General features: G+C 41.5%; 1 protein-coding gene across 5 annotated transcripts in view; it reads right to left on the minus strand.

The window, feature by feature from the left end:
• Positions 1-24,078, minus strand: part of Helz (helicase with zinc finger) — a 156,825-nt gene that overhangs the window by 81,689 nt on the left and 51,058 nt on the right. For all 5 annotated transcript variants that reach the window (XM_052759623.1, XM_052759626.1, XM_052759622.1 and 2 more), the window contains 6 exons: positions 20,714-20,765; positions 19,633-19,708; positions 16,342-16,540; positions 15,625-15,732; positions 14,255-14,552; positions 1,319-1,586 (listed from right to left, as the gene is read on the minus strand). In XM_052759623.1, the coding sequence (XP_052615583.1) occupies positions 1,319-1,586; positions 14,255-14,552; positions 15,625-15,732; positions 16,342-16,540; positions 19,633-19,708; positions 20,714-20,765 (1,001 nt within the window). The remainder of the gene's footprint in view (positions 1-1,318; positions 1,587-14,254; positions 14,553-15,624; positions 15,733-16,341; positions 16,541-19,632; positions 19,709-20,713; positions 20,766-24,078) is intronic.

The following is a 24,078-nucleotide window of genomic DNA, read 5'->3' on the forward strand; positions in this document are numbered from 1 at the left end:
CATGACATAGTCCCAGAATAATGAAAATCAAGTCTATTGACCTGGAACATTTCATATGAGATACTTTCAAAGGTTCTATCACATTTAACCAACAAGCAGAGTGAACAGTGTACTTTCTCATTTTCATCTGCTCTTTGTTTTTTGGATATGCCCCTAATGAGTCTTCTGAATCTATTATTAATCATAAGGCAGTCTGCAGAAAAAAATATATTAGTTAGACTATATTTAAACAGAGAAATAGTTATAAAAATGCAATCATGTTTCATTGAGGTTCAATTTTGAGGGTTCATCCTATTTCACCTAAATGTAAAAAACTACTTTCAAAATAACAACCTTTTTAATAGTTTCACTCACTCACACTTTCATTTAAGACTACTTCTCGTACATTAATCAAATAATCTTTTGCTTTCAGCTCTTGCTTCGTGATTGTAACTAAAATATAAAAGATGACAGAGCACTTATAAATTGCTATAAAGCCGATTCATCATCAAACTATTTTCCTCTATATAAATCATTTCATTCTTCAAAGAACTTTCAAAATATATGGCTTACTTCCGTTTTTGTACATTTATTCCGCAAATATTCTTTAAGTGCTTGCTATAGCCTGCACTCACTAGAAACCGTCTCAGAGCAGGGACTAGTTCTATACTCCAAAAGTGAGCACAGCTGGTCCCAGACTAGATATTCAGTACAGTCCTGTGAAATAGAGCCATGTACTAAACAGAACTCTTTGGGTTTTGATTGTTTGTTTTGAGACAGGGTTTCTCTGTGTAGCCCTGGCTGTCCTGGATCTCGCTCTGTAGACCAGGCTGGCCTCAAACTCACAAAGACCCACCTGCCTCTGCCTCCCCAGTGCTGGGATTAATGGTGTATGCCACCACCTCCAGCTTCCTAAACACAATTCTTACTAGCATTTTCATGAAAGATAGAATACAGAGTGCCAAGGGTGCTGGCTCATACCTGTAATCCTGACATTCAAGAGGCAGAAGCAGAAGGACTACCGAGAGTTCAAGTCCATCATGGCCTACATATCAAGTTCTAGGCCAGCCGGGACTTACTTCATAACAAGACCCTGTTTCTAAATTAGTGAATTAGTTTAAAAATACAACTAGTGAAGAACAATTATTTTAATACCCATCTTCACTTAAGCATGTCTCCACTGTAAAATTAACATCACTCTAAAGGCAGACGAAGGAGAGGAGGATGGGAGAGAAAAGTGGGGTGGAGGGGAGAAAGGAGTAGAGGGAGTGAGGAGGGGAGAGGAGGGGAGAGAGAAAAGGAGAGGGGAGGGGAGGAAGGTGGTTCTCAAAGAACTTACTTGCTGACTTCTTTATACTGGGCTATCTCCTCAATATAAAGCAGGTCATGCAACCGTGACTGATAGTTAGCCTTGGTCAATGATTTGTCTAAAACGGACTGTGTAAACAGCTGGTCAGCAGAAAGAGGAATTTGGTATCTGATCAGAAGGCTCTTCTCCAAGTCAGTAGTTTCATTAGGTTCAAAATCTACAATAGTCTTAGAAGAAGAATCCCAGCGCTTGGCTGTGGTTACCAGCTGCTGTTTTGCATGCATCAGATATTCAAGATCTAAAGGAAAACAAGAAACACATTTATAAAGGAACACGATGTTAAATTTTCAAGTGAATAAGTACTCATTTCTGTAGCAGAGTTTCATATACAAGAGCTAAAATTCTTAAAAATAAAACAACACAAAACTCATTGAAAGAGTTCTTTCCCATGCCTGACATATCTTCGATCATTTTAACAAAATAACATTGCTAGGAATCCATGTGAGAACATCTTTTTATACAGTAGGCTAGTCATGCCACAAAGAGTTCTTTTTGAGTTACCATTCCGAACTTAACTCTTCAGTCAAGAGACACCTGAACTGCAGGAGAAACCTGATCAATCCTTGTATGACAAAATGGACCGAGTGATGGTTATAACAGTCACTTTCCTCCTCAGCCTGCCAGTACCTGCCCCATAAGAGAAAGAGAAGAACCAAGGCTTGAAAGTGTCAATCTTTGCTTGTGTGGCAAGCACAGAGCTTTCTGAACATCACCTTGCTACCAGCACCAATCTGTTAGAAGACATGGATGTACAACACTGCCAGCTCCTTGGAACATGTGATAGGAAGTCATCTGAATGCCACTTCCCAAAAGGCCATAAAACTCAGCAAAATTTTACTGTAAGCAGGGCACAAAGTCAAAACCAGGAACTGTCAGGTTCTGGCATCTTTGAAAGAGATGCAACACAGACCAGCAAAGATGAGAGCCACAGGAGCTCACGGTGCACCATCTGAGACTTACTGGGTAGAGTGTGCCCACCCAGAAAAGCAAAATTAGCCAAAAGGTAGAAAAGTGTCTAACTGACTCGTTAGACAAAGGTTCAGTTTTAATAGAAGAGGAAAGACTTCCCTACTTCAGACAGAACTCAGGGGAAGCCTCCTCAAGCTATCCCTCAATTAGAACAGGCATGACTACAATCTTCCGTTCAGTTAGTAGTCTGGCAAGTTTATTTATTGATTATTTTGTGGTGCTATAGATCAAACCCAAAACCCAACATAATCTACCATTGAACTGACATAACACCCCAAGCTCTGGTGTTACAACCTCTAAATGTCACATATGCATTATAAGCACTCATGCAGTCATTCACAAAGAAACGTCATAACATAGCAAGTATCTTAATAGCTTTTTGTTTGTTTTTTTTTTCTTTTGGGGGGGGTTGTATCCTAATATCTTAATTAAAATATTTAAGGACCCTAATTTCTAACTTTTGATCCTTGTGAAAGCTTTTTTAAGAGTGTTGCTATTTCTTAGACAGCAACATAAGTACAATTATCACAGCAGTAAAAATGAACTGCCCATTAAAATTATACTTCAAACTACTCTAGGGGCTGGAGAGATGGCTCAGCAATTAAGAACACTTACTGTTCTTTTCAGAGGACAAGAGTCTGACTTTCAGCACCCATGACAGATGGCTCACTACCAGCTCCATGAGAACTGACACCCTCTTCTGACACCCATAGGTACAAACACACATGACATACACTAATAGACATACACACACACACACACACACACACACACACATACACTATAAATAAATAATTTTAAGTAAAAAATACACTACACTGAATCAGGCATGCTAACATGCATCCTTAATCTCAGCACTGGGGAGACAGAAAGGCAGGCAAATCTCTGTGAGTTTGAGGCTAGCCTGATCTACAGACTGAGTTCCAGGACAGCCGAGAACACAGAGAAAGCCCGCCTCGAAAAACCAAAAATAAAAAATAAAATAAAAAAAAGAAAGAAAAAAAACTTAGTGTGTAGAAGGATGTCTAACTTCTATTTTAAGGTGGGAAATTTACATTTCATAATTACATTATAGATTTTATTTAAGTGACTTTAGACTATACTTCAAGCAACACATTCTCATGTCATTTAAAAATCACTGACTACTCCTATATCCATTAAGGTGCTTGGAGGAAGAAAAAAAAAAAAAAAAACCAGACCAAAACAGTATCCTGAGAATGCTATGGATGACATGTTAAAACCTGCACAAATTATACAGAAATTATACTTCTTTACTTTTGACTAGAGGTATTTAAACTTTGGGGATTTGGCATAAGCAACAGTATTTTTTGACATTTTATGTAGATAGCGTCATAATCTACACTTTGGTTTTTAGGAAATTCTCGTGTCTTGAGTAAGCAGCCCCACAAAATTTTCAAACAATGTTAATTTTTATCCCATTTCATTTTTTGGAGGTGTGGGGCAGGATCTCACTACATAACCCGGGCTAACCTAGAACTCATGATTGGTTCCCAAGCACTGGGATTAAGTGATGAGCCACCATACCGAGCATTTGTTAATGACTATGTGGGAGAGGAGAAAGTGTAGCAGTAGAGAGAAGACACTTGAAAACATCCAGGTGTGCCAGGCTTGGAAGGTCATGCATGTGAATGGTTGGTGGCTCCTAAGGAGCTTTACAGAACTCATTCTCCTAGGAACCCGAGTCAGACTTCTGCCTCTGTTCTTCATTCTTCTTCCTTGTGTTTTTGTTTGTTTGTTTCCCTCTTGGTTTTGAAGGGGGTTTTTTTTTGGGGGGGGGGATTTTTGTTATTTTAGAGAGTGTTCTGATGGGCATCAAAGAAACTCCATATGGCGTTTTACTTTCTTTGTGGCAAGTTAGCCACTGGGCAAGAAACTGCCCTTGCCTCCGAGTTGGACAAGCAGGACACAAAAGAAAGTGACTGCAGAACTTTGTCAAGACAAGGTGGGACAGTCCTTCAAAAATCCTGCTTCACAGAAAAATCTGTCAGACACGCTAGGCCTATTGAACGCCCCAACATTGCAGAGGAACTTTGGGTGACTGTCCAGGTAGCCTGATGTCCCTGTCATTAGGTAACATTTTAACCTTCTGGGGTCTTTGATGGAGTTGAAGACTAAATAGTTATAATTATAGTTTTCCTTAGTTATAATAAATAAATTAGATATAAAACTTTAGACTCACCAAGATTAGATAGATATTTTCGCTAATTTTGCCAAATACAAATGGATTAGTGTTACTGTAATTCTTACGTATAACTGTTTTTGTTGTAGATAATCTTACTATGTTAAAGTTAAAATCTTACTTTTTTTTTTTTTTTTTTTTTTTGGTTTTTCGAGACAGGGTTTCTCTGTGTAGCTTTGCGCCTTTCCTGGATCTCACTCTGTAGAACAGGCTGGCCTCGAACTCACAGAGATCCGCCTGGCTCTGCCTCCCGAGTGCTGGGATTAAAGGCGTGCGCCACCACCGCCCGGCTTAAAATCTTACTTTTTAATTAGACAAAAAGAGGGAAATGCTGTGGAATAATTCTCTTGTATACTGTAAAGATTTGTCACTTGAACTGGTTTAATAAAACACTGACTGACCAGTAGCCAGGCAGGAAGTGTAGGTGGGGCAACCAAACTAAGAATGCTGGGAAGAGGAAGGGTGGAGTCAGGAGTTGCCAGCCAGATGCAGAGGAAGCAAGATGAGAATGCTGTACTGAGAAAAGGTACCAAGCCACATGGCTAAATATAGATAAAAATTATGGGTTAATTTAAGTGTAAGAGCTAGTTAGTAATAAGCCTGAGCTACTGGTCAAGCATTTAAAATTAATATAAGCCTCTGTGTTGTGATTTGGGAAGTGGCTGCCGGGTATTTGCGAGTTGCTGGTGGGACAGAAACTTCTGCCTACAGTGTTCCTCTATAATAGCTCTATGGCTAGAACTTGCAGTCATCCCCCTGCTTCAGCTTCTCAACTGCTAGAATTACAGGTGTGAGCACCACACCTTGCTCACTCCTCTTACCTGACAAAGAAACAGTTAAACTGTGTAATGACATACTAATTTACAGCGCTTAAAGGTGATTACTTCTTGAGTCTCTCTTATGGAGAAGAAGGTAAGGTTCCCCCATGAGACACTGGACAACACCTGCTCCTACAGGTGTGCTCATTGTCATCCCCAGCTGTAGTTCCTGCACCTGCGATCATCAAAATCAGACTTAAGTAATGCTCAGGATGCTGAGCAGCTCTTCATCCATGCTATGTATGTTCCCTTAACCTATACCAGGCCTAAAATGAATCACACTCTGGAAAGACAAAAAAATGAACAGGCTTGGACAATATTCACAAATCCACTTAGGAGAGTTTAATCATGCTTATTAACACTGCTCATTAACCAACTCTTGTCATACTAATCTCCAAGCAAACCTGACAGGAATTACAAACCTCAGGAATGTGCTACCCTGAGGTATGGCTAGTAGGCAGAAGCTGTAAATACATAAAAGAGAAATCCACAGAAAGAAAATTAAAAAAAAAAAAAATGAACTATACCTAGGGGGCACTTGCCTAGCATGGGTAAGGGCCTGCAATGGATCCTCAGCATCACCAAAAACTTAACCAACAGGATATACTTCACAACAAGGGCTGCCACTCTCAAAAATAGCCAGCTCTAGGCTAGAGAGATGGCTCAGAAGTTAAGAGCACTTGATGCTCTTCCAGAGGACCAGAGTTCAGTTCCCAGCACTCGCATTAGGCAGCTCCCAGCTGTCTATAACTCCAGCTCCAGGGAGCAAACAACTCTGTCCTCTGAGGACACCTCAACTTATTTGTGCATACCCACATGCAGACATGCATACCTACATATAATCGTAAGAATAAAAATAAATTTTTACAAAAATAGCCAACTCAACTAGAATAGCTAGTCTGACACAAGAAATACTTCCCAATATCCTTAGGCTCTCTGACATTAAGACTAGCAGCCTGCTTGCATTCCAGCCACATAGTTATTATCCATTATAATATAGTATCCAAAGGAAAGCTTTGCTTTGAAATATGAAATGCAACCAATTTAAACAGTATCTTAAATGGGGCCTGGAGACTGCACAAGAAGATGACGAGAGGAAAACAAAGCAGAGATGGCTCAAAGGGATTCAATAAATGTAGTTTACTAAAAGCAGCTCCAGGGCTGGAGAAACAGCTCAGGGGTTAAGAGCACTGACTGCTCTTCCAGAGGTCCTGAGTTCAATTCCCAGCAACCACATGGCAGCTCACAACCATCTATAATGAGTTCTGGTGCCCTCTTCTGGCCTGCAGATAGAACACTATATACATAATAAACACTGTATATATAATTAATAAATAAATAAAGCTTTTTTTCAAAAAAAAAAAAGCAGCTCCATTTACCTAACAGCAAGATAAAATGCTCCCTAATTTCAAAGTTAGACCCCACACTTTTCCTTAGAAAACCAAAGCTTTGGCCACTCACATTAAAAAGAAAACGCAAGCACACAGTAGCTCCCAGCTAGCACTTCTGTCTCCATTTCACTATACTTCTCCCCATACTGCTACCCAGAGGCAACCCAAAGCCTTCTTGGCTATGCCAACCACTAGCCCCTATTCTCCCTCTTTAAGAGACTAATAAAAAGCTGAAACACACACACACACACACACACACACACACACACACACACACACACACAGGCTGAAACATAACTACATACGCACACAAAGCTATGGCAGATATGGTGTGGTCCATGCCTTTAGTCCCAGCATCTGAGAGACAGAGACAGGCAGATCTCTGTGAATTTAAGGTCATCCAGGGCTACACAGAGACCCTGTCTCAAAAAGAAGTATGAAATTATCAAAGAACAAACTTAACAAGTAAATAGTAAAAAACAAAACCAAACTTGTTTCTTAATTGGACAGTGATGGCACACATCTTTAATCCCGTCAAAGAGGTGGGAGGGTGAGGCAGATCTCTATGAGGTCAGCCTGGTCTACAGAGTGAGATCCAAGACAGCTACACAGAGAAACCCTGTCTCACGGGAAGAGGGGGGTGATACCCCACATAACCACACTGAAACTGTGAAGGCAGAAGGCAGCTTCTCCATGTGCAGTCATTCATTACACTGACCTTTGATGACAAACTTTAAAACCTTTTTCTAAGGTGTTGCTGCTCATACAATGTTCATGGACAAAAGATATGTGTCCTTAGTTTGCCATTCACTTTGACAATTGGAAATCATTTTTGGGGTGGACTCAATTTTGTGGTGATGTAATCATGTCTTGCTAGATTCACAGCAGAGAAATGAATACCATGCTTCCAGATTCAAACCTAAGAATAAATTTTAAATATGCTGCTTCCAGACGTCCAAAACACAATTCCAAATCAACATCTCCAAACTCTCCTATCAGTGGAAGCTGTGTGAAGAGTATGCAAGGAAAGCCGACTAACTTCCTTTCCTCACAGGTGCCTTTTACTACACTTTTTGTGAGTCGTATCTTCAAATTTACCCAAAGACAATTTTAATGAAGAGCAAATTTTTCTAAACCTCAATAATCAGGAAAACAACTAAGGGGAAAAAAGAAAAGAAAAGCACAGTTGAAGTCACATACTTACTTCTTCAACAGTTTGAGGGTTACCATATCACTACATTCCCTCATGGCCCCTAAATGGACATTGCAGATAATACCAACAGTGTGGAAAAAAGGGAAAAAATCAAGCTAGAGGTGGCTCAGGGGTTAAGAGCACTGAATGCTCTTCCTGAGTTCAATTCCCAGTAACCACATGGTGACTCACAACCATCTATAATAGGATCTGATGCCCTCTTCTGGACTGCAGGTATACACGCAGAACATTCATACATAAAATATAAATACATACTTTTTTTTTAATTTTTCAAGACAGTTTCTCTGTGTAACAGTCCTAGCTGTCCTGGAACTCACTTTGTAGACCAGGCTGGCCTTGAACTCACAGAGATCTACCTGCCTCTGCCTCCCAAGTGCTGGGATTAAAGGCATGCACTACCACCACCTGGCTTAAATAAATAAAATTTAAAAAAAAAAATGAAATCTATGGAGTCGTGTTTTTAATTCAACTCAAAAGCTAAATTAACTAAGGAAGAAAGAGTTTTTAGTTCAATAATTAACAATGAACTAGGAGAATACCATCTGTCATACAACTGGGCTGTGAGTCCCCGAGTCGCACTAAGGCAGTGAAATACCACCATCATCAGTCTGAAGAGCACAGCACAGCCAGCCTTTGGTATCAGAAGCACACTAGGACTGAGAGAGAGTGAGCAGCACTCCTTACCAAAGGAGCTGCAAGTGACATCAGTGGAGATGGCCCAGTAGAGCCAAATGTCTAACTTCATGGAAGGAAACTATTTTCCAGTATTATTTAAGGATAAAACTTGCTTGCTTACCAGTGTGCTGGCTAGTTTTCTGTCACCATGATGAAAGCTGGAGTCATTTGGGAAGAAGTGAAAAACTGCCTCCATGGTTTGATCTGTAGATAGGTCTATAGTGCCTTTTCTTAATTAGAGATTGGTGTGGGAGGGCCCAGCCGATTGTGGGTAGTATCACCTCTGGAATGGTAGTCGTGCCACCCCTTTCTATAGAAAAGCAGGCTAAGCAAGCACTCCTCCATGATCTCTGCATTAGCTCCTGTCTCCAAGTTCCTTCCCTGTTTGAGTTCCTGTCATGACTGCCTTCAGTCATCAACTGTGAACTGGAATGTAAGAGAAATAAACCCTTTCCTCCCACAAGTACTTCTGGTCATGGTGTTTAACGCAGCAAAAGCAAGCTCAGAAAGAAACTGTACCAGGAGTGAGATAATGCTGTGATAGACTTGACCATGTTTTGGGAGGACTGTAGAAGGACTTTGGAACTTTGGGCTGGAAAAGCCACTGAGTGAGTGCTCAGAGCTCCATGGGCAGTATTGTGGGCCTTAGAAAAATAGTGCTAGAACAAGCCAGTAAAGCATCAATCTTCCATGGCCACCACCTCAGTTCCTGCTACCAGGTTCTTGCCTTGAGGTTCTGCCCTGATTTCCCTGGATGATGGACTATAAACTTTAATACAGGATAAACCCCTACCTCCCCAAGTTGCTTTTAGTCATGGTATGTTATCACAGCAATATAAACCCATTGACAACACCAATAAATTGCCAATCAAGTAGAAAAAGCAAGCAGTAGAGATAGACGTTTCCCATTCAAATTCCAGTTTCACTTCATCACTAAATTTCTTTGCATGCAAAACCAAACTATATTGAAACTCATAACATAATGAAAACAAGATAGACCCCAGACCCGATTCAGTTCCAAACTATGTTCTCAAACCTGTGCCTGGAACAAGACTTTTCTCTTTACTATAAACCAGGGACATTCCAATAATGAATAAGCTGAGAAGGAAGTAAAAAAGACTCTGTTGTCACCTGCAAACAACTCGGCAAAGTAACTGTCTTGCTCTTGTGTTTCCGGATGTTGTCCACATAGGCAGGACAGGAAATGACAGAAAATACAATACTGCCAATTCCTTTCTAGCAGCTCAGAGTAAGTAGGGAACAGAACAGTAGTTATACTTCATCAAGGTTTTACCCTCAAATTCTTTGGTGACAAGAACTCTGTACTAATAGTTTTAAAAAGACTGACTATAAAAATAATTTAAGGGGGCTGGAGAGATGGCTCAGAGGTTAAGAACACTGACTGCTCTTCCAGAGGTTCTGAGTTCAATTCCCAGCAACCAAATGGTGGCTCACAACCATCTGTAATGGGATCTGATGCCCTCCTCTAGCATGCAAGCATACATGCAATAGAGTACTCATACACATAAAATAAATAAATATTAAAAATAATAATAATAATTTAAAAAAATTTTAAGGAGACTGGAAAGATGATGAAGTAGTTAAAAGCGCTGGCTGCTCTTCCAGAGGACTTAGGTTCAATTCCCAGCATCCATATGGCAGCTCATAACCAGTTATAACTCCAGTCCTAGGCAATCCAATGCCCTCTTCTGGCCTCTGTGGGCACCGGTCATGCATATGATGCACAAACAGATATGCAGGCAAAATATACACAGACAAAAATAAAATAAAAATAATTAGAGGGGGTAGGAGTTTCAAGAGAAACGAAAGTTTCTCTGTGTAACCACCCTGGATGCCCTGAATGCGCCAGGCGTGGCGGCACACATCTTTAATCCCAGCACTCGGGAGGCAGAGGCAGGTGGACCTCTGTGAGTTTGAGGCCAGCCTGGTCTACAGAGTGAGATCCAGGACAACTAGGGCTGTTACACAGAGAAACCCTGTCTCAAAAAACCAAAAAGAAAACAAAAAAATTTTAAATTTAAATTTAAAAGCCACTGAAACAGGAAACAAATATTATAGTATGACTATCCTGTCTCTGTTACTCAAGAATTCTGTTAGGACTCAAAACACACCATACAGAAACAAAAACATTTATGTACCCAAAAAACACTGGAATTAAAAAAGAGTAAGACATTCAATGATATCAATTTTAAGAATAAGAAAACTAAGCCTGGGGGCTGGAGAGATAGTTCAATGGTTAGGAGCACAGGCTTATCTTCCAGAGGACCCAGGTTCAATTCCCAAAACCATATGGCAGCTCACAGCTGTCTATAATCCAACTCCAAGTGATTTGACATCCTCACATGGACATACATGCAAGCAAAACACCAATGCACATAAAATAAAAATATATAAATCACTATGAAGGGAGGGAGGGAGGGAGGGAGGGAGGGAGGGAGGGAGGAGAACTAAGCTGGATGTAGTGGTGCAAACCTTTAAACCTAGCACTGTAGCATGAGTCTTAACAGGTCTTATTAATAAAAATAAATCCGGGCTGGGTATTGGGGTGAACGCTGGAAGATCAGAGAAGTAGAACAAGCCACAGCTTCCTCACCTTGCCAATTCCTCAGATGATCCTGTTTCCTCAGGCTGGAAGCCTCTGTGTCCTCATCCAGAATGAATCTCAGCTGAACTGCTTCTCGAAAGCCTGAAAGCTTAACTAGCTCTAGTTCCTCATCCTCACACCTTAAATACCTTTCTGCCTCCTGCCATTACTTCCTGGGATTAAAGGCGTGAGTCACCATGCCTGACTGTTTCCAGTGTGGCTTTAAACTCACAGAGATCCAGGCAGATCCCTGCCTCTGGAATGCTAGGATTAAAGGCGTGTGCTACCACTGCCTATCCTCTATGTTTAATATTGTGGCTGTTCTGTTCTCTGACCCCAGATAAGTTTATTAGAGTGCACAACATTTTGAGGAACACAATACCACCACATAGCACTCAGGAGGCAGAGGCAGAAGGGATCTTATGAGTTCAAGGACAGCCTGGTCTACAGAGTAAGACCTTGCCTCAAAAAAGAAAAAAAGAAGAACAACAGAAGAAGAAAACTGGGGCTGGAGACATGGCTCTCTCACATCCATGGTACGTACACGTACATACACACACACACACACACACACACAGAAAGAAGAAGAAAATTTTCAAATCTAGAACTGGACTGGCAAGATGGCTCAGTGAATAAAGGCACTGCCACCAAGCCTGACAATCTGAGTTTGAGCCCTGGGATCACATGGTAGGAGAGAACTGATTCTCAAAAAGTCCTCTGACCTCCACACATGTTCTACGGCATATGTGTGCCCCTCTCCCAATCAATAAAGTAACCTGCTTGGTGACAAGCGCCTTTATCCGCTGAGCCATCTTGCCAACCTGAAAACAACACTTTTAAATGCCTACTATGAGCTAAAGCTGACAGACTTCCTGCTAGTCCTCATACTCATCTAAGGAAGGTACACTAGCTCTATTCTCTAAATGTTTCCCCTTCAAGCTGGAGATATTAAGACCTCTACCCAGAGCCTCAGAGATAAGTAGAAAACCAGGATTCCCTTCCAGCTCTATGTGATCTCATTATCACTCCTCTTCCAGAAGCGAAATACACAGACAGCTGTCAAAGTGCCCCTCTTCCCTAGCCCATCAGAGTATCCTGAAGTCACCTTCACTACTTTGACTCATCAGCTGTTCTACCTGCAACATTCCCCTTAACTTTTTTTTTTTTTTTTTTATTTCCAAGACAGGGTTTCTTGTGTAACAGCGCTGGTTGTCCTGGAACTCAATCTACAGACCAGGCTGGCCTCGAACTCACAGAGATCCGCCTGCCTCTGCCTCCCGAGTGCTGGGATTAAAGACGTGCGCCACCACCACCTGGCTTCCCTTAACTTTGTATTGCAGACATTTAACACCCACTAGTGTGGATTCTTAACATTTATGGGAAAACAAGTCATGATTATTAAAGCACTACTCTAAGAACAAACTTCTAAAACAAAATCCATCTGGACACTAAAGAGAGGAGTTCCTTTTCTTCTCTTTCTACAATTCCAACCTCCCCCTAACTTCAAACAGAGAAGTTCTGAAGTCCTGTGAGTGCAGTCAGGCCCATTCCTAAAGATCTGCCCAGGACCAAGTCCTCACAACACCTACAACATTTACCATCTAGTCCTTCATCGAAAGATTTGTTATACCCTGTGCTTTTATTTGTATTTTATCTACTGGCATATCTATTTTTGGCTATGGAAATTAACATATTTTTGTTCTTACTGAGAAAAGTGACAAAATTACATACAAGTAAATAAAATGTAAATGAGATCAAACGGGGCAGAAAATGAGATAAAATGAAGCCTGGGTTACATTAGCATACACAAAGACGACATTGCCTAACAACAAAAGCTTGGCACAAATGTTACTAAAGTGAAGGTCAGTCATGGTCATACATACTTGTAACTCCAGTGCTAGGGAGGCTGAGGCAGAAGACTTGAGACTTCAAGGCCAGCCTAGGTTACTTAGTGAGACTCAGTCCCAGGAAAATAAAAGACGGATGGATGGATGGATGGATGGATGGATGGATGGACGGACAAGTTAGTATATTCATTAACCTCAACTTGCAGGGGGAAAAAAAGAGAAAGAAGAGTTCCACTGCCCAGTTACCACGTCCAAACCACAGCATCCTAGTGTCTGCTCATGAAAAGAAAACTATTCCAGGTTCTAATGAATGGGACACTGGAACTTGGGGCAAGCATCCTCTACATTATGGTTAATTCCAGTAAGCACAGTACCAAGTTTCATATCGCTTACTACATGGTGTCATCAAAGCAATCTTTAATCATTTGTTTAATACATTAAAGCACCTAGAATCCAACCAAGAGCCACGGAAGTGTGGGCTGGCATGCCTTTTCCCTGTCCTGTTGGATTTAGGCATCAAATTTAGGTACAGGCTGGCATGCCCTTTCCCTGTCCTGTTGGACTTAGGCATCAAATTTAGGTACAGGCACCAGCAACAGTATACAAAGCAAGTCAGCTGCAGCAGCAAGCATGCAGGCGCTTCTGTGCTGAAACAGGGAGCCTTCCCAAAGCACCAAGCAGGTCCTGCTGAGACACCTTGCCCTCCTTAACAGCAGTGAAGGCATCTGCTGCTGACTCATGACTGATATTGAGGGCTTTTCCTTCAGAGATAATGTAGTAACATTAGCAAAGCTAACTAAACAGTCAGTAGGAAATGGAAATAGACACTGTAGATAGATACGTCATCACCCTTAGAAAGACATTCTAGTCAAACAAGTACTAAAAGGTCTGTCTGTGCTAAAACCATCTTACTTTAACAGGAAATTGCTAGACCAAAACAGACCTAATTATCTACTTGTGTAAGGTAAGTTTAGGGGACTTCAAAGCAAGATTTGCCTGATGACTGCATGAACAGATCAAGGCACAACCTGACCCATTTTATGGTCATTACCCAGTGAATAAGCCAATTAACATGGGAATTTTTCCTTTTTATTCCCTCCCTATCTGTGAAATATTTAGGGGTCAATACATATCTTTCAATCTTGCCTTTTAATACATTGTATCGGGGGAAAAAAGTCTAAATATTACCTTCTGTAGAAGCTGCATCAATCATTACTCTTTGCATGAGTACTGGCTCCAATCCAAAGTCGAAAACTATGGTTTGGCGAAAAGTTCCAAATATTTCTGTGTTAAATGCTATCCCGACTTTATACACGTAATGATCTAATCCATTTTGGGCCATCTTTCCTCCTATCCATTCTTGACAGTTTTCAGGGACTTCTTGTGATACCTGGGTAGTACTATCTCCGGCAGATATGGCAATGATACTAAAATGAGGACGATGAGCATCATAAAGCAATGCTACCCGATACAGCATTCTTGCAGGCTACAAGGAAGTTAAAATAATTCATTGAGTACACGGGGGTAAAAATTCAATTGTAACTGGGCTCTTCAATGACAATATTCCCGGAAGGGCCTGCTACTCCCCATGTTTCTAAGATACTATGATGTCCAACAAACTGTGTTCACAAGCTTTTTAAGAAGAAAACAAAAACAAAAACAAAAACAAAACAATGGTTAAATCAAAGTCTCTACATGATATACGTATGCTACATCATCAGCCTCCCTGGACCTTCTGCATACGTTCATCTTTCTTTCCCTGTGGCAAAATCTGCCACCTTGGGTCAACCTCTAACTGTGTGACAGAGCCTCACGGAGGAAGCCTTCACAGGAGGACAGTTACCTCTGAGAGCACTGGACTGGGTTCAGGGCTGAAGCTAAACATTCCATCTCAAGAAGCAGATGGTGCTGAGAAGAAATACCACTAAAAAGAACACAAACTTCTCCACTGAACAGATTCACTGAAAGGTTAACTCTACTCCAATCTTAAACTGCGACCATCATAATTTAAGATGAGAAGCACTGCAGAAATGTCTCTTATTGAAAACCTGCTCTCTAGGGCTGGGGATAGAGCTTAGTGGTAGAACACATGCCTAGCATGGGCAAGGCCCATGAAACACAAAATATAAAAATAAAATAAAATAAAAATGCACATTATTACAGAATTTGTGACTTTATCAACTGAAATCCTAAAAAATAGGTCTTCATTAAAAAAAAAATCTTAGAACTGCCAGATTAAATAATTCAAATATCAAACAGTTCATTGTAAGCCATGAACCCCATCCTATGTTCCAAGTTTAGAAGGTAATGTATGTCAGACTTCTTTACCAAGTAAATAAGAAAGTGTCCTACATAGCTAAATGGATCTTACTTCAAAGTGGAAAAAGGATATTTAATGACTGAAATACAGAAACCCACTTTGGCACAATACAGTCTACATAAAATGTATTCAGAGTAAATCATTTTTAACTCTCTCTTAAAAGGCATTTAAAGTCCAATAAATAAGCTTCAAGAAACTGAACAAATCTGATAATCTTTAATTAGCATGGGGTTCATACCTTACAGGTCAGAGCAAAGGTCCATGTCTGGTGAGATTTTTTGGTGTTGACGGTGACCGACAGGTCAGGGTTGTGCTCCACCTGAACTCCCTCTATGCATTCGCTAAGCTGAAAGCAAAGAGCAATTCCTGTTACAGTCTGAGGGTAGAAACCCAAGTGAGAAGCCAGCAAAGTAACAAGTGTCAGCCATGAGCACAGGTGGAGTGCTTGCTGACCAAGGGATTTCACACACTCCTTTCCAGCCATTCTTACAAGAGTGACATGTGATGCAGCCAGAAGAAAATTAACAACCAAAACCCGAGAATCAAAACACCCCTAAATGAAGGTGTAGGAGTTGCATACGTCCAGACATACATTCATTTCTGCCTTTCACTTTAACAAATAAGCCAGCTTCTCTTACTAAAAACACCACTTTATTAAGAACACATTCTCAGTCAGGTGGTGGTGGCACACACCTTTAATCCCAGCACTGAGAAGGCAGAAGTAGGTGGAATTTTGTGAGTTTGAGGACAGCTTGGTCTACAAAGTGAGTTCCAGGACAGCCAGGGCTACACAGAGATACCCTGTCTCAAAATATAAAAACAAAAACAAAAAATAGAAAAAAAAAAAAAAGTGTTCTTAGTAGACTGAAGAAATAGCTACACTGAGAACATGGGAAAGCAAAGATGAAACAGTACACTGTTAGAGCCAGAGCAACAGCAGGTAGTCAGTTCTTACCACTTTCTCAGGAGACAGCGAGCTCATCCACTTCTCTATCAAGGTCTCCATGTAGCTGCCCGAGAGCTGTTTGTTCTCATTTTGCTGCTTCAGTTTTATTAACCGGGAGGCGTACCTTTTCTGCCACTCTGCTAGTTCTTCCTGGGAATGTGCTGAAGTACACTGGGCACCATACCTACAGATTCCTTGCTCTAAAAACCTAAGAGGAATAGGAAAGACTGTTTTATGAACATTCAACATTTTTTGTGTAGGGAGGGAAGACTTGAGGGTCTTTCGAGACGGGTTTCTCTGTGTAGCCTTGGCTGTCCTGGAACTCACTCTGTAGACCAGGCTGGCCTCAAACTCAGAGATCCGCCTGCCCCTGTCTTCTGAGTGCTGGGATTAAAGGTGTGTGTCACCACTGCCCCTGTCTCCCGAGTGCTGGGATTAAAGGTGTGTGTCACCACTGCCCCTGTCTCCTGAGTGCTGGGATTAAACGTGTGTGTCACCACTGCCCCTGTCTCCTGAGTGCTGGGATTGAAGGCGTGAGTCACCACTGCCCCTGTCTCCTGAGTGCTGGGATTGAAGGCGTGTGTCACCACTGCCTGGCTTGTTCAACCATTTAAGGATATCGTCCACCATTTGCCCTCTTCCTCCTCAGTATTTTTGTCTCAGTCAGAAGACAAAAGCCTTGAGAGGCCGGATTTATTACTGCCAAGTCCAAAGAAGGGAGAAGAGGGTGGCAGACCAACACTCAGGATAGTCAGGGCAGCAACCCCGACTCCAGTACCCCCTGACTTTGTGCTTAGGAACATGGCGAGTTTAAAGCACAATAACATATTGAGACCCCTCTGGCGCAAATAAGATATTGAAGACATGCTTCCTTTGTGCTCCCTTAGACAACAGAATCTTCCTAAAGCAGTACTGACATCCAGTGGACTAGCTGTTCACACAGCCATAGCCTGAGTTCCCCAGACGGCATGAACTCCAGACACACTCTGCATACTAGGCACCTCACAGCACCACCTCTACCTTTACCTTCCAAGGTGATGCCTGTCTCTTTCTCTATTACTTCACTAAAACTACTAGCTACTGTTAAGTCCCGAAGAAATTCAGGATGAAAGTTTCATAGTTCAGAGTCACAAACTCATGCCACAGTTACTCAGTTCTTCAAGAGTTAAATCGAGAAATGTTGACTTCAAAGGACAAAGAGCTAATGACGCCTCAGTGTCTGTGATTCTGAACACTCAGCTTACCAGCTGGGGCTGGAGCTCCATGGTACATCACTTGCCTAGCCTGAGTGAGGGCCTGGATTCAATCCACAACTTCAAACATTAGCGATTAGAGACAACAATAATATAGTGCAGATTTCAATCAGTCGGATTTTGAGTGTTCTTAGCACAAAGAAATGATACATGTTTAAGGTGAAACTGTTTTGGTCCCTACACAATACACATACATATCAAATATTACATATACAAACATACACACAAAAAATTAGACGTCACCCAAAACTCATGGTTTTTATAAAAGAAAACTGATAATCTGATGGTCAAAATAAGAAAACCAAATTGCTTTGATCATTAATTTTTAAAAAAACTACTTTAAGGCCGGGTGGTGGTGGCACATGCCTTTAATCCCAGCACTTGGGAGACAGAGCCAGGCAATCCCTATGGGTTCAAGGCCAGCCTGGTCTATAGAGCAAGATCCAGGACACCAAAACTACACAGGAAAACCCTGTCTAAAAAAAAAAAAACCAAAATAAATAAATAAATACTTTAAAATGCCCTGCAAAACTATGTAAAGTCTGATCTTAGGTCAGTAAAAACATTTAAAAACTGATGAAAGATCCTCTGAGAATAAAATTAAAGTACATTTAACAAAACGAACAAGACCAATATAATATATGGACACTTTAAACTGGAAAACACACTCTAGATGAACCCTGCCGGTTCATCTCCCCAGTGTCTCCAAAGCATCCAAAGCGAACGTGAAGCATGAGACCATAGCATGCTGCTGACAATGATTAAATCCTCACTTGCTTCAGAAAACGTGCAAAATCGTGTATTTGCCTTTTATATATACACAGTATGTTTTCATGCTACAAAAAGTTGTCTTTCTATGTTTTCCTAAGTTATTTCACTACTTATCCGTTAAGAGCACTGGCTGCATTTCTAGAGGACCCAATGTCAATTCCCAGCCCCCACACGGCCGCTCACAACTGTCTGTAACTCCTGTCCAAGGGGAGAAGCCGACACCCTCTTCAGGCCTCTGTAGGAAACAGACACATACGTGGTACACAGACCTACATGCAGATAAAACACTCATACCCATAAAAATAAATTTTAAAAAATGATTTCCATCAAAAGAAAAGAGATCTATTCTCATCTAGACTCTAATCCTCAGGTTTCTTTTTCAAAGAATCATGTTGGCTCCAATAACTCGGCACCATGAGGACTCGCGGTGTTTACTAGTTCAGGTCCTTGTCTCCACTCCAAAGTCAAGCTGTCATCTTGACTGCATCCATCACTACGCCAGGCAGTTCAGGGCAGCAAGGTCTAGGCGAAGCCCCACCAGGCACTCATGCTTATGAAAGGAACTGATGAGCTCACCTTTTAAAATGGAACTTCAGTTTACTTTCTACATTTTCAGAAATAACTAAGTATTAATGGAGTCACATCATTAATTCTGAAAGTCCTTCAAATATAAAGTACTCATAAATTCCATATATAAGAATTACATGACAATATTTTTCAGAAAAATTACTAAAATAATTGAATATGACTGATTTTGTGCTCTCTTTCAGTTTATAGGAACTAATTTCAACTCCACTTACCACATCTAAGTAAATCCCACACTAAAAGCAGCCAGCAATTAAGTTCAGCCAGCATGCAAGCCTTCTGAACAAAGTCTAAACAAGCTGCATTACACGACTGTTGTTTAATACTGAAGTCTCATGATTTGGTGTTGACCTGTGCAGCTTCCATTTCAAATGGGAAACAAACCGTTCCCCTTGTTCAGTATACTTTTCTTTCTTCACATATTATCTTCTTTGAATTTAAATTGCTGCCTTCAAAAAGTGAAGGAAAATTATCTCCACTTTCAAAAGAGACAGGCAATTTGTTTTAGAAATATTTCTATGGTGGGTGGTGGCACACGCCTTTAATCCCAGCACTCGGGAGGTAGAGGCAGGCAGATCTCTGTGAGTTCAAGGCCAGCCTGGTCTACATAGCAAGATCCAGGACAGGCACCAAAACTATACAAAGAAACGCAGTCTCGAAAAACCAAAAATATATATATTTCTTACATTACCTTTTACACAAAGTATATTCCTCGCTGCTTGTGATTCCCCTGGGTGGCGGGCGGAAATGCCAACCGTTACAAGACCCTAGGAAGTAATGAGGACATAATTTCCAACATTTTAATGTCTAAGACATTCATCATCCTACATGATTTAAAACAGACATGCAAAGGTGCCCCTACCAATCAACTAAGTTAGTCAACCGACTCTATAAAACAGCATGCTGCTGAGGCCACTACCCAGCAGCTAAATCAGGTTGGTGGCGCTGACTCTGATCTGACAGGTGGTGGGCTTCCTCCCAGGGCAATTTCTTCTCTGAGGACTCTGATGCTTGTCATTTCTAAGCACAGGATGCATTTCTATGAGAAACTCCTTCAGGAATGAAAACTGACTGTCTAGCAACCACTGCACACTGAGTGAGAAACCCCTGAAGACCTATTTGGGGCACATCACTACAGAATGTTGTATAACAGAAAGGAAGCTCCAACAGTTAAGCATATACAGGAGCTAAGTGCATAAATTTCTGAATACAAATGACTTTGATTGATCTAGATGAAGTTCCAAATAAACCACCGTTTTCTATCCTTACACGTTCCTGTCCCCTTCCCTAGGGGACAAGACAGATATTCTGCCAGGCTAAGCTTAAAAGTTGTGCTTCATCCATTACTAGCTAGGTGACTTGGGGAAACCACTGAACCTCAATAAATATTCATTTTAACACTGAATATGCGGGTGAAGACGAGCCCTGAGAAGTCAGCCACTTTAGCATGGAGTAGACACTTCAGGGCAGGCTGGGAGAGTAGGCCTACTGGTGCACACCTGCAATCAAAGTGCTCAGAAGTGGAGCATCAGGAGATCAAGGCCAGCCTCAGCTACACAGGTATCTGTGGAGTTATCATTACTCAGTTCACCTAGGGAAAGGTTTCAGAGAGAGATTTGTTTTCATCTACACCTACTTCTAAATGTTTATATCCTTTCCTACATCTCCAACGATAGAGGCTATACTCAGGGATTTTCCTCCAGAAATTCTTCAATTAAAAGGCAAGGGCCATAATAAGAGTTACCAGAAGTTATGACAAATTTAGTACTTACCTTCATCTAAGTCTTCCACATGACATCCAGAGAGGACATTACTTGTTGCTGTCTGCAATTTTCAAATAAAAGAGGTGTAAGAGAAATAAAAAGTACTGACTGATGCTGGTTTAAATTTGGGTATTTTCAGTGTTAAAATGAAGAGGGAACTGCAGCGATGGCTCAGCTGTAAAAAGCACTTGCTACTCCTACAAAGGACGAGGACTTGTCCCAGGACCCAATGCAGCTCACAATCCTCCTTGACTCAAGTTCCAGGAGACCTGATGTCCTCTTCTGGCCGCTACGGTCACTGCTGACACATGGTATATACACATACATGCAGGCAAAACACTCATACATAAAATAAAAGTAAAGCAAATATTTAAATATTAGAAAATAATAGAAATCTATTTGGAAGTGACATTTTTGCTCTTTCTAGTGCACTACAGGAGCATGGAGATGAAGTCCTTCCCAGATGCCCTCCCTACAGTGTAAAGGCACCCTGCTACCTGAAGAAAAGTCTACACTCTGGACCCGCTGAGCAGGCAGCTGCCATTCATGTGCTGGCTTCTCTCCTGCTAACACCTGAAGCGTGACCTGGCCAGAAAGAGGGCAGCTATGATTCCTCAGTTCTAGCTTTCCTGACCCTACCTGTCAAGTCCTCTTCCATCTGGGACAGGCCTTTCTTCTACAACGGGCTGAAAGGCGAGGGTCTCTTCTCTCTGTCTCCCTAAGACAAGTACCTCACAGACACTTCGCTTTAGTGCTGCAACGTCCCTGCTGGGTCACTAACAGTGCCAAGACTGGTCACCAACAGCATAAGCTGCCTTTCCACTTTCCAATCAGCCCCCAGAGTAGCTCTCACATGGTGGGCACCTCAAACACAGCATGTGCAAAACAAAATTCACCAACTTTACTCCACATCTAAGCCTCTCCAGTACTCATCTCAAGGAGAAGGAGTCTTCCCCCGAAGACAGTCACACACTGAAATCTCTTTTGGTTTTGAGATTATTTTGATTACATTTTCTTTGCTTTGGACACATATGGCGCAGCAAGAGTGTGGAGGTCAGAACAAAATTTGCAAGAGTCAGTTCTCTCTCTCCACTACGTGGGTTCCAGGGATTGAATTCAGATGGCAGCAAGCCATCTGGCTGGCCTCAGGCTGAAATCTTAAAAGTCATCCTGGGGGGCTGGAGAGATGGTGCAGCAGTTGGGAGCACTAGATGCTCTTCCAAAGGCCCCAGGTTCAATTCCCAGCTTCCACACGGCAGCTCACAGCTGTCTGTAACTCCAGTTCCAGGGTACCCGACACCCCCATGCAGGCAAAACACCGATGCACATAAATTTAAAAGAAAGAAAGAAAGAAAAACAAAAACGAAAAGTCATGCTGAACTCTGCCATCCTGAGCAGGTCTAAAACATCTACCCTGTCTGTCCTACGCTCTCCTCCCAGCTGCCACTGCTCTATCACTTGTCTTATTTCTCCCTGAGCCAACTGACTATTTGCCAATAGCACCTAAATCAAACAGCCTCTGGATCTTTTCCTGCTGGACACACCTCAGCCTTCAACACTCAGGTGAAAGAAACCTTTTGTTAAGATGAAATTTGGACTGTCTTATAACACAGAATGGATGGTGGCAATGCAGACTGGATATCTGAAGTTAATACTGTTGCCATATTGCCATGTGACCAACAAATTGAACTTTGAAGATCAAAATCACCACAGTCTGTCATTATCAAGCTACTAATGAGTGCTTTTTTAAAAGATAACCCAATTTTTGGTAAAATGGATTGAATATGAATACATAAAAACAAATAAACCAGGAGGAATTACTTACACTACAAGCATTCCGTGTTTCACAAAAGATCACTTTAAGTTCCAGGAGCAAGGTCTACACAACGTGAATGCATAAAAGATCTGAACAAGAATGAGACCAACAGTGGGCGGTGCTGGCACACGCCTTTAGTCCCAGCACTCCAGAGGCAGAGGTAGGTGGATGTCTGTGAGTCTGGAGCCAGCCTGGTCTACAAAGCAAGTTCCAGGACAGCTAAAGCTACACAGGAAACCCTGTCTCTGAAAACAAACAAACAAACAAAAAATTTGACACTACAGATGTGTTACCATGGAGCTCAACCCTAGACAAAGAACTAGAGACAACTAAGAACTGCCGAGAGCAAGAGAAATGGCCTTTCTTGGGGAAGAGCCCCCAAACTGGTTAATAATACCTGAAATCAGATACACACAAGTAACAGAAACAGAACAGAAATACAGGCCATAAATTTGAGAGGGCAAGGGCAGGCACTTGGAAAGAGTTGGAGTGAAGGGAGGGAGAAAATGATGTAGTTATATTTTATCATCAAAACTAAATGGGCCGCCGGGCTGTGATGGCACACGCCTTTCCCAGCACTCCGGAGGCAGAGGCAGGTGGATATCTGTGAGTTTGGAGCCAGCCTGGTCTACAAAGTGAGTTCCAAGACAGCAAGGACTAAACAGAGAGACCTTGTCTTGAAAAAAAAAAGGGGGGGGGAGGCCAAAATAAATAAATACATAAAATAGGACATCCAAATAAAATATATTTCTATGCCTAGATGAGCTGTGTATCTTCACATGCCACTGCTGCCCCTGCCTTCCAAAAGCCCTGCAAGAGCTTCCCTAGAGCACTCACTTCTGTAGCTGTTACCTGGACACTTGGCATTTTCAAACCATTCCCCAATATAAAAAAATCTTCTAAGTCACAGATTCCTTAAAAAGATACAGATGAGGGCTGGAGAGATGGCTTAGCAGTTAAGAGCAGTGCCTGCTCTTGCAGAGGTCCTGAATTCAATTCCTAGCAACCACATGGTGGCTCACATCCATCTGTAGTTAGATCTGGTACCCTCTTCTGGCCTGCCTGCATACATGCAGGTAGAACATTGTGTACGTAATAAATAAATCTTTAAAAAAAATTTTTTTTAAAGATACAGATGATTAGGATTATCTTGTTTGAGTTTTCTAATGTTGTGGTTTTTTTTATAAACAATTTATATTTATGTACACTGGTGTTTTGCCTGAATGTATGTCTGTGTGAGGGTATCAGATATTGGAGTTACAGGCAGTTGTGAGCTGCCACGTGAGTGCTGAAAATTGAACCAGAATCCTCTAGAAGAGCAGTCAGTGCTTTTAACCACTGAGCCATCTCTCCAGCCCCTGGGAAATTTTAATTTTTTATTATTTCTCTGAATCCAGGTTCAAATCCCAGCACCTACATGGCAGCTCACTGTCTGTAACTCCAAGATCCGATACTCTCACACAGACATACATGTAGGCAAAACACCAACGCACATAAAATTTTTAGGAAAAAAATTAAAATTACCCAAGTACCTTCCATTTGGGGGCCAGAGATAACT

Source organism: Peromyscus californicus, unplaced genomic scaffold (assembly GCF_007827085.1).
Source record: "Peromyscus californicus insignis strain IS unplaced genomic scaffold, ASM782708v3 Scaffold_3__1_contigs__length_106647218, whole genome shotgun sequence".
Taxonomy (NCBI): Eukaryota; Metazoa; Chordata; class Mammalia; order Rodentia; family Cricetidae; genus Peromyscus; species Peromyscus californicus.